At 33.6% G+C, this 12226-nt stretch overlaps 1 protein-coding gene across 3 annotated transcripts in view; it reads left to right on the top strand.

The window, feature by feature from the left end:
- Positions 1 to 2757, top strand: part of LOC106469868 (guanine nucleotide-binding protein G(I)/G(S)/G(T) subunit beta-1) — a 73389-nt gene extending 70632 nt beyond the window's left edge. For all 3 annotated transcript variants that reach the window (XM_022398438.1, XM_022398439.1, XM_022398440.1), the window contains exon 9: positions 410 to 2757. In XM_022398438.1, coding sequence (XP_022254146.1) covers positions 410 to 516 — 107 coding nt within the window. In that variant the 3' untranslated portion in view covers positions 517 to 2757. The remainder of the gene's footprint in view (positions 1 to 409) is intronic.
- Positions 2758 to 12226: the final 9469 nt, after the last annotated feature.

The following is a 12226-nucleotide window of genomic DNA, read 5'->3' on the forward strand; positions in this document are numbered from 1 at the left end:
TAAACCTATATATGTGTATAATTAGCATTTTTTTACAGTGATGCCATTTACAACAACGATTTCCAAAAATTTACTTCGAACGTAACGTCGAAACATGTAGTCATCAGCTTTTTTGAAGGCCATAGATAGGCCTAAATAAAATGTTTTTAACTGTGTACCAGTTTAACGTTGAATATTATTTATGATTTTAATGATATTGTTATTGCTCTTAAAAACTTGGTATGTTTTCTCCTATTTATCAAGTGAAAATATATTTAAAAATATGAAATCTACTTGAGAGTTTTACCAGAGAATAAATACATGTAGACAATAAAGTGTGTAGTATTTATAGTTTAAGAAGGAGAAATTGTCTTTTATTCGTTTATGTGGAAATCAAGAATGACCTGTTTATTTGTTTTGATTTGTTTAGGTGTTCTTGCTGGACATGACAACAGAGTCAGTTGTTTGGGTGTGACAGAAGATGGAATGGCAGTAGCTACTGGGTCCTGGGACAGTTTCTTAAAAATCTGGAACTAGATTTTTGCTACCCCACAAACAAAGAGCTTGTCCCAGCACTGTTCTGGATCTAGTGACTGCAACACGAATTCATCATAAATTACAGAATTTGTCAAAAAAACTTTTATTTTTCTCTTTTGTTGTACTTTATTCCTTGTTTCTTTTATGTGAAGCATGGATTAACGTTTTTTGTGGGGAAATCATGTGACGTGACTAATGGGCCTTGGATCTAACTCTCAGGTTAGCTTGTGTAACTTTGGTAGACATGCAACTTCTTTATCAGTAAACTTTTGTTTCATTACACATAAGATAACAGTTTTTTACTGAAAGATGTATTTGTTTGTTGTTGTTTTTTTCTACAATTTGCAAGAACATCTTTTTTTGTGTGTATTTTGTAATTTGGTTTGCAGGAAAATTTTTTCCTGCTCTAGTCAGAATATATACATACTGTGTTTGTCTGTAAAAGTGGCACATAATGTTAGAGCACAGCGGGCTAACCACGCACATCACCAGGGATGTTAAAAAAACACATACACATTGCACTTGTTTTTTGCCACCCCTAAATACCAAATACAAGTGTTGGGGTCCCAAAATTCATGGTTATAAGCTTTTCTCTAAAAACTGCCTCGTCTCTAGCGGGTGACGAGAAGGCTTCGTTGTTGTATGATTGTTCTTTGTTTTTAGCTCCCTCTAGCTTGCACTGAGCCCCTGCAAACAGGGGGAGCACAAGGTGCTGCATTTCTTACTGTGTGAGCAGTGCTGAAGTTAAGACTGATAGTGACTAGGGGAGATGTTCGAGCCCCACACTCCCACAGCTGATTCAGTCTTAGCATTGTGTGACGTGTGTTTTTCTGGAGCCTGCTCATCGCCTGTCTTCCGTTTTCTCCCAGTGTGTGCTTGTTTGCTACTAGTAGTTATTGTCAGCTGAACTGCATGGTAAGATAGAAATATTTATCGTGATCACCATTTAGTGATTTATCCCTTTCTTCTGCTAATGTTGCTGCTGCATTATATATGTACATAACCTGTACAACCACACGAGTTTGTAACTTCCTGCTGGGTAGGGGAAACTAATAAATGATGTACTGATAAATAAAGATTAAAAATACATTTTTTTTTCGAAACATTTATAAGAGCTACTTTCACATTTTGGGACCATGGAAATGAAGTCGGAGATTCTAATCCAAGTAAAGCCCAGTTAACTGACTTGTCCAAATCCTTGATTTTCCTCTTTACCTGTACCTTGTGAAAAGTAGAATCACTATTCTGAACAATTAGTTTAAAGTTTTGGACTTTCTTGTACTTTACTTTTTTAAGCAAAAACATTGATATCTTATATTTATTCAATGGACTGATGCTACCTAGAAAATTTGAAAACTCTTAAAAATAACATATAACTCAGAAAAAAAAAAAGACCACTCAGAAGTGTTCTGACTATTCAAATTCGTGTTCACCTTTTAAATTTGTTTATTTTTTAATTACTGCAGCAGTGCCTGGTTATTTAAAAATATTCTCTACTGCCAGTTGTAATGAAGGTAAAGGGTCGAAATCTTCCTGCCTTGGAATCTGTGTAAGGTTTCGGAATGTGGTCATTTACCAAATAATAGCCCTAGTTTGAGTAGCACGCTATTCAACTAATCTCCGAAAATAAGCTGCTGCTTAAGTAAATGTAACATTTAACAAGAAACAGATGAACTTAAGAAATTAATCTGATTTTCTTGTCCTGATCTGTATCATGCGTTTTAGCTACACGGTATGAAAAGATTGTTAGTGTAGATTGTTATGGAACCAAGCATGACAAAACACTTAGAACTGGCAATGTTGAGTTTTTCAACATTAGATTCACTCTAAGAAAATGATAAATTTTGTAGGTAATAACGTAGCACTTAGTATATCAACAGCACAGTCTTGAATAGTGGTAGTTTTTTATGGTTATTTTGGTGATCCTGGAAGACAAGAAACGCAGGAACTTTTGAGATTTTTGCCGCCTTTTTGTTTGTTTTTTTGCGAGCACAAAAATTAATAATGTTTTTCTTGTAGTAATTAAGAAATATCAATTTTTTCTTAAAAAAGCTTTCTGCCACACATAAGGACCATTTTTAGTATGACAGTTTTGATCAAACACGTGCTTTTTATCATGTTCCTTTTGAATGAAATTTTGATCTTCACATCATGTTGCCGTTGATATTAGTCTTATTAATGTAGCTTTGAACCCAGTATGTAAGTTAACTTGTCGAATAAAGGTGTTTGTCCTAAAACGAACTTCCTTGGTGGTTCCTTCGTATTTACTTTTTTTTTTATAATCAAAGCTGTCCGAAATACTGTGGTATTAAAAAACAGATTTCTTTTAATTAAAGATAAAATTGAAAATATAGATGACTTAGAGGCCTAATAGTAATATTAAGTCTATGCATCAGGTATTACATATTTTCTATTTTATGTATGGTAAAGAGAAATCTAACATCAACAATTTGGAATTTTAATACCCAAAAGTATTACAAAGTTATATATATTCTCAAGCAATAGGTTTATACAGGTTATTTTGTTCACATAAATTAATTGTGTTAAAATGACTCGAAGTGTTAAATTCTGATGCTGCATAGTTAGTTAAAACCATTTATCACACACGTTAGTGTTTATGTGGAACGAATTGTAATCCATTGGAACTTTGGGAATCATAAGTTGTTCATGGAAAATAGTTGAAACTCGTATACTGATAAACGGTTTCAATTAGAAACAAGATGCAAGTTGAAATGGCACTTAAACAAGAAAGATTGTGGTGCAATAAAAAATATCAAGGTTTTGTGTAAGACTTGAAATAGTTGATAGCGTACCTAGACTGTCAAGTGAACCGGTGAAGGTTCGACATCTAGTGGTAGTAAATGCGAAATATTTAATATGGAATTTCTAGAAATGTGAACCATTGCAGATTTGGTTTAGGAGAAGAAATCCAAATGTTTTTGTTAACATTCTAGAAAAGTATATGTAATTTTAGCAGCACTTATAATTAAAACAGATGTGAGAAGTTTTTATTAATCACAACCGATTCCTTGTTTTGTATGTACATAGCATGCCCCATCATGTTTCATCGTGACTTGTGGTTTCACTTCTGGTCTAGGATTAGTAGAACAAAATTATTACACAGTCAATTATTAATAGTTCAAGTTTGTTAAAATTAACGCGTAGTTTTGTTAAAAGTAGCAGTGATAAGGTAAACAAAATTCGGCTCTCTGTAGAAAGTTCTGTTCTATAAATATACAAACTTTATTTAATAATGTAGTTTCAAATAAAAACTTTGAGTTTGTTACTATAATTATATAAATAAAACTTTTTAATGAAAAATGTATTTTCCAAGAATTAAATAGGATTTTTATTCTTTTCCAGAAATATAGATAAACTGAATATTTTGGGAAAAAACACTGATCTTCAAGATTTGGAACTTTTGACTGAATATTCTTAATTTTGAATGGCCTTACCATGGTGTATATTTTCTTTAATAGTAAAGTAAATCATTAGGCAAAGTTCCTAAGAAACATCAAGGCTTAATTAAACCTTAGAAAATTGTATACAGTAATGTTTTGCAAAGCTTATATATATGGTACATATTTCTTGCAAAAAACATTAAAAAATGATGAGAAATAACAATTTTAGATATATACCCAAAGCTACTTCGTTGAAATTTTCATGAATAGATTGAAATGTGGAAATAAGGATGTATTTTAATGTATATAAAACTTGCAGTGGCGTAAATTTCTCACAAAAACCTCCACGGCTGAAATTTGATGAGTAATGAAAATATGCCTTAATGCATTCCAAATATTAACCTGGAGAAAATGTGCGACATTTAAAGATTATTTGCAATGTATCCCCATAGATTTCTCTAAAGTAACTTTATGACTGAAAAGCTGCAATTTAAAATTTTATTTTGTTGTAAGTTTTACTAGGCAGGCGGTAGAATTGTCTATGTAGGAAAAGGTTAGATTGTTCATGAAAATATTTTAAATAGGTCATCAGAACTTTACAATACTATATAGTGTTTCCTTTTCTAACAATGTCTATGTAATGATTGAGACACAAGTTCTGGGAATGTCATAGTAAGAAGTTTGAGTTTCTTGTTCTTCTGTTTCTTTTTAATTACATGAAAATTCAAAAAGGAAAACAAGTGTATCAACCAATTTCCCCCAGGGGACATACCTTCAAACGTAGTATTGACTGTTATAAGTATTATTAAAAACTTTTAGTAATTTTAAAAACATCTATTGTAAATTATGTTATCATTATCACTGTAAGTTAGGTTTGTTATAGAAATTTGGTGTTCCTTTATAAAGCGTAAGTACAGGGTGAAACAGGAATTACCAAACAATACAACATAGACAATGTCAAAATAATGGGCTTGGTTAATATTATATATAGTAGTAAATATATTGGTGTGTGTTGGGCTAAAGATTCTTCTACATAAGTGTCTGTGACTTGTTGGCGATGAATTCAATGATAAATTAACAGCACGCACTTCGCTTGTCTTAAAATGATATATTCAAAACAAGTTAAACGTAAGTACAAAAATTATTTACGCTATGTATATCATAGTTGTATCATAAATACAATACAGTTCTTGTCAAAAGTCCACTTAGGCCAATTCAGTTGACAAGCTGAGTTATTTTTCTCTTAAACACTATCAGTGTATAATTCACTTATTCTTTTCTTCTCTCTCGTTTTCTTTTATAACAACAGTATCGGTATATAATTCAATTATGCTATCGCTGAGTTACCACAGTTGTATCCTGAACTTCCGATACTCTCATTATACACTATCAGTGTATAATTCACTTATTCTTTTTTTTTCTTCTCTCTCTCCTTTTCTTATATAACAACAGTATCGGTGTATAATTCAATTATGCTATCGCTGAGTTACCACAGTTGTATCCTGAACTTCCGATACTCGTCTGCTTTTTCGTATTTAGGCCTACTTCCAATAAACGTCTGCTTTACACATATAGGCCTGCTTCCAAATATTCGTCTGTTTTTTGTAAAAGTCCACACAGGCAGATTAAATTTCTTTAGAACACCCTTTGACAAATTATTTTCGTAAACTGTCAGAAAACTGTTAATCTCACTTTAGCATATAAACCATTATGCTATTCACTCTTATGGTTAACTCTCTAACTTTTCTCTGACCGAAACTCTCTTTCACTCGGCTTTACCTTTGGCTCTCTTTTTTTCTGTCTGCTTACCACTATTTATACGTCTATCTCTTAGACCTAGAAATATCTATATCCTCGACATCAGTAGATTGCACACAACGCTAGATAGCCTTGACATCAATAACTTACAAACACAACTTTCAACAATAGTATGCTTTTAACAATTAAACATCTCATGTAATATTAAATCACAAAATACATTAATGAATACTACCTGCATTAAATAGTCTTTTATATCTGATAGACAATAAATATTACAGTTGAAACTTCATTGTATTTAGAACTTAATTGTAAATACAACCTTCCTATGTCTATTGAAACACTGCATTAAACAGAAAAAGAAAAAAAACATTAAAAAAAAAGAAGTAAATGTAGAAATGGCTAATATGAATCCTTCATGGTATTTGCATTATTCCTACTATCTTATTTGCATTGTTTTTGAAGGATTGATATTAGCCATCCCTACCTTTACATCCTTTTTTAAAAGTTTTTTCTTTACTTGTTAAAATTTGTTTTGGATGAAGTAATTAAAAAAATCGAAAATACACTCCCCAATTGTAGATTTTTTTGCCTCATTTTGGAATTATTATTAATATAGTGGAAAACATTAAATGTTCTGCTTGCACAGACATAACTTCTCAAAATATTAAACAAAGCTGTTAAGTTTGTAAATTATTTTAGCTCAAATAGTTTAAAAACAGTAAATTTTGAAAATAGTGATATGAAGAACTGTTAGGTTCGACTACCTATATGTTTTTTATATAATTTTCTTGTTAATATTTGTTACTGGACGATTCAGGCAGGATGCATGGGTTCTTCTTTGTCCATTCTGGATTGAACCTAGTATTATACTTCACAGCACCTTGATGTTTTTGGTTGTCATGGGTGTTATTCTTCCGGTGTTTTCCGGATTTTTCGAGAAAAAAAACCGGAAGAATAGGTTCAATTTTCGGGGGGGGGGGGTATCTAGCCCTCTTTGAAATGTCCAGACCCCATTCAATCGCTCTTTGTTTTCATTACCCACGTGTACTTCATCTAGCTGTAAACAATCCACCCTGTGAAAATTTAGAACATAAGTTGTCATTGGATAAACATGCACCAAAAGCAGCCTTTTATCACTTGATCTAACTATGTTAAACGTTCTCAGTTCTTTCAAATTATCATGTTAACATAGATCTAGATGATTTTAATTACAACATCTCCTAAATTTGTCTGTGGTTTGTTTGATTAAAACTATTTCTGTCGTGACTTAGCTCTGTGAATTCGCTGAATTTAAAGGCGATAATAGGATAGTATCCATATGTTCCAGTGACATTTGGTGCACCATGTGTATAAGAAAAGGCGGGGGGGGGGGGGCAATCCTCTCCAAATAGACTATAATTAAAATATATACTGATTCCGCATGTACACCAGTGTGTTTTATAAATGTTTTATTAAATAAAGTACTGCAATGGAATGTCAATTTGTCCAGAGGAAGGATGGCTTGAACATCAAGGATTTTGCCAATCTGTAAAAACAAATGGAATTGGTCTTGGATGGAAAAATATGATGTGGTGTGGGTGACACTTTGCTGAACGGTTTTATTTGTAAATTGGCCACATCTTTGTGATGTGGGTTAAAGTACTCAGCCAGTGCAAACAAGGCTTTGAAAGGCCCTATGAAGTCAAAGAGGCATATGCAACTGCTCCAGATGAGGAAGTCCAACTATAGGCTTGTAGATTTGTGTATATTTATTTCCATGATACTAGAAAGGCTATATTGAAGTTCTCTCATTACTGAGTTAGATTTGCATATTGATGTTAACGATTATCTAACCCTTAAAATTTTAATATTAGATAAAAATGCTCTGGTGATAATACTACATGATTGACATTTTTTTCCCTCAAAATTCCGAATCTGAATAACTGGGTATGTGGTTCTTTTTTCTTTTCTGAAAATAATGTGAGCATATGCACAAAACAATGCAAATATTTGTGGTGGTGGTTACTGGTGTATGATCACATGTACAGTATAGATGTTCTAATATGTCATGAAATGTTTAATTTCCACTTTTGTACCCTTGGTGGTTCGGATAAGTGAAGACGGTTGTGTATTTTGGCTTTTAATGATTGTTTTTTTTTTTCAATATATTCCGTTCATTTGCAGAATATTCAATTTTATTACACATAAGCCAATATGGCTATGCCGTGATGTTGAGTGTTTTCAGCATACTGTAATAAACAATAGGAACTGTACTATATCATTTGTTGTTTGATTACTATCCTTATATATAATGAACATAATTTCTTTTTTAGCTGTTGGAACTAGTATTAAATGCCGAGATGAGCCATACAGTATCCACCCATTGTTAAGGTCTGCAGTAGCCAAGCCTATACTACAAAGCTTCGTATTCCTGTGTAAGACCATGTGGCAAATAGTGAGGCCATGTTCCTAGGATTTCTGACACAAAAAAGTCTTCACTTTGTTGATGCACCAGATCTGGTGGACCTAGTGGAGATATTAGCAAGAGATAGAGAAGCTTTTGCTCAGTTGAGCATGGACAAAACTAAAGCTTTATACAAAACTTTAGAAGATGAAGTGGCCAATGACTTAAAGAACAATTGCATTTCCCTCAACATAGACGAGGCAACATCAGAACATATGCTGTCTGTTCTGGCTTCTTATTTTCGCCGGAAGAAAAGAAAGTGGTTGTAAAACATTTATATTCATCTGGTGTCATCAAAGTTAACACTGAATCTATACATAAAAACTGGTTGACTTGTTTGAGGAAAAAGGGACTCCCATGGACAAACCTCAAGTTAATCCTGATGGATTCTTGCAGTGTTATGCAAGGGTCAAAATCAGGACTTGAAGTAAGACTGTACAAACAATGTACCTTTTCTGCTTGAAATAGATCGTGATACCTGCCATCATGCACACAATGCCTCCAAGAAAATCAGTGATCATTTTGACAGGTTTGTGGTAGTTATGTTTCGAACATCCACTCTGACTTCCATTGGTCCTCAGATTTGGTTGACACACTTAAGGAGACATACTTCCTCTTGGGGATTGACTTTACAATGCCTGAATGATAAGTTCCAATTCGATGGCTGACTATATACGACGTGTATGTTGACACACTCTGGTTGATGGATGCATACAACATCTTATGCATTCTGGATAAGAATGAATGGGTAGCATATACTAGACTGTGTGTTGAGATCTATGTTTGGTTGAAATGCAGTCAGGAAATATGGGACAGAATAAGAGTAATCTAAAGGAGTTAAGAAAAAAGATCATGACAAGAGATGAATAGAAAGGAGAAAATAGTCCAGTGCTTGTTCCATGAGAGAAAATGTGCCATACTCATTCTGCAGTATTTTTCCTGTGTATTTCTGAAGATATATACTGTCATATTACAAGTAAAAGAACCAATTTTACACCAGGCAAATGATGAGCAAGTTAAACTACTCTGAGATATCTGCATGTGCTTCATCAAGCCTAGTACCCTTGTGTACTAATCTGTGAAACGGTTTGTTGAGTTAGATCTGAATGTAAAGTCCAGTTGGCCGCCCAACAGGGATATGTATGTTGGCATGTTTGCAAAACAAAATGTGTGAGAAAAATTATCCCATTGTTGCATCATTCCTGAAATCAGTTCGAGGAGCTTATGTCGTCTGTGGTACTTGTCTATAGTTGAAAATGCATGTCACAAACTCCTGCGTCACTTCCCTCTCTGTTCACGAACATTCCCACTGAGGATAAGGATGCAGCTTTTGATTTAGAGGTACAGCAATTCCACATTGACAGTGCCATACCTAAAATTCCCACTCCAATCAAATTGGACACTAAATACGCAGCATCCCGCATTTTCCAAAATGGTCTAGCTTCGATTTTACTTTACTTCTAGAGAAAACACAAACAATAGAATGGCTTCAAAATAGGAAATTTCAATCAAAATTCTTAAATCTAGAAGGTGTTATAAAGATTAATTGAAATTACGAGGTATTACCTTGGTATTTCTCAAACTTTTCGAGAAAAATCATATTTTATGTTGTTCAAAAAGAAAGATGCACTTGATGCAAACTTTTTTAAATCAAAACTCCCAAAATTTAAAACTTGATTTGTCCTGAATATATTGACTAGTTTTGATTTTAGTTTACTTCAGGAGAAAAGACAAAAAATAGAAGTGTTTCAAAATTAGAAATTTTCAATCAAAATTCTTAAATCTACGAGATTATTACGGCTTTCCAAATTTAGTCCAGATTTACATTTTTTTCAAGATAAGAAAAAAATGCATTTTTTTGTTTTGGAAGTGATATAATATAATGAACCATGACAGTGGTTCATAATACGGGTCGCAAAGGAATTGCACAGAATTCTAAAAACACCTCACACAGTAAAGATTCAGTTCAAACAACACTATAAAACCTTTACTACATATTGCTAAGGCTGTGTACATATAAAAAAGCACGCATATTAGCCTTATAAGGAAAAGAAAATCTGCTCAAAATGGCTCATTTTTTCTTGTTATTCTCTTGCCAGACTACAAGAAAAATGGATATGTGTATTGCAATCAAACCTTTTGTAGAATACTAAATAAGGTACTGTGAAGGTCGTAGGGGGTAATGAAAAATCGATTTGTTTCTTCTATCGTTTACATAAGCTAAAAAACATCATAATTCTAATGTAAATAATTTTATCGTTTCTCCTTAAAGTTAGCTTTCTTACAAATATCTGATGTTTCTTTCAAAATCTTAAGTAAAGAGTGAAAACAGGAATTACCAGCCAATAATAGAAGAACATTAGATGACTACAACATGTAGATACTCAATGCTTTGTACACTAAACAATTGATGACTTTAGGGAGCCAACCCCTATATTATGTATGAGGTGAATGAGTAAAAAAGGAAATCAATACACAATATTAAATTTCATTACACACATTCGTAGAATGATTACTTTTAAAGACCCGAAGATTTATTTAAAGTGATGTTTTATTTGAAAAGGCTCCTTTTCTACCAGTAAAATTTTATAGCACTTAGTGGGGGTTGTGTCTTAGTCTAAGTATAAATTTGCCATTGCTATGCATTATATATGGACATTTTAGTTACACAGAACCTATAAATTTCCACTATATTCTCAAACAAATCTCCATGGCAATCTCCAGCTGCAGCTTAACATTTTACATCTCGAACTAATGCGACCAAATAGCCAATAGCAACAGTAAATCATCATGAACTGTATCAGCAAGCTACTAGCTATGATTATTATCATTACAATGTATAAAGTTATCTACCATATCAAGTGCCCGGCATGGCCAGGTGGTTAAGACACTCGAGTCGCAATCAGAGGGTCGCGGGTTCGAATCCCTGTCACACCAAACATGCTCGCCCTTTCAGCCGTGGGGGCATTATAATGTGACGGTCAATCCCACTATTAATTGGTAAAAGAGTAGCCCAAGAGTTGGCGGTGGGTGGTGATGACTAGCTGCCTTCCCTCTAGTCTAACACTGCTAAATTAGGGACGGCTAGTGCAGATAGCCCTCGTGTAGCTTTGCGCGAAATTCAAAAACAAACAAACCATATCAAGTATACTCCTTTGCACATAGTTCAGTTTAAAAAAGACAGCAAACTACATAAATACAAAATTGGGAATTTAAATACTTGCAAGTAGGGATCGTGAAAAGAAACAAGGCTGGAGATACTGTAGACATTGTTAACTCAAACTACAAATTCATATTTTGACTCCATTAAATGTAATTCTAGGTAACAGCATGTAAGAAAAATAGGAGTTTGTAGTTTGATTAAATAATGTCTACAGTAACTCCAGCCTTGTTTCTTTACTCTTTTTTACAATCTCTATTTAACTTAACGTTTTGGAAAAGCATGGGACCTATTGGTCCATCTCGGCTGTTCCATCCTCTAAACTGAACTAAAATTATTAATAAATAAATTTAAAAAATCTTAAAGCCAGCCATTATCATTATCATACTTATCACGCTTTCTCTTAAAGCCACTTAAATTTACTGCCTCAACAACATCCGAAGGCAACCCATTCCAAAGACCAATCACCCTGTTAGAAAACAAAACTGTCTTAGCTGAAGATGAGGCCCGACATGGCCAGGTGATTAGGGCGCTCGACTCACAATGTGAGGGTTGTGGGTTCAAATCTTCGTCCCACCAAACATGCTCGTCCTTTCAGCCATGGGGGCGTTATAAAGTCATGGTCAATCCCACTATTCATTGGTAAAAGAGTAGCCCAAGTGTTGGCAGTGGATGGTGATGACTAACTGCCTTCCCTCTAGTCTTACACTGTTAAATTAGGGATGGCTAGCACAGATAGCCCTCGTGTAGCTTTGCACGAAATAAAAACAAAACAAAAGCTGAAGATGACTCTTACCCTGCCAAAATTTATATTTGATTTTCCAGCCCTACTATTCTCGCTGTTAAGTATGAAAAAAGATTATGCATAAACACTATCAATTCCCTTTACAATCTTAAACACATCAATTAGACCCCTCCCCCACAACTCTCCATTTTTCAAGAAAA

This window comes from Limulus polyphemus, unplaced genomic scaffold, assembly GCF_000517525.1.
Source record: "Limulus polyphemus unplaced genomic scaffold, Limulus_polyphemus-2.1.2 Scaffold3694, whole genome shotgun sequence".
In the NCBI taxonomy this organism is placed as follows: domain Eukaryota; kingdom Metazoa; phylum Arthropoda; class Merostomata; order Xiphosura; family Limulidae; genus Limulus; species Limulus polyphemus.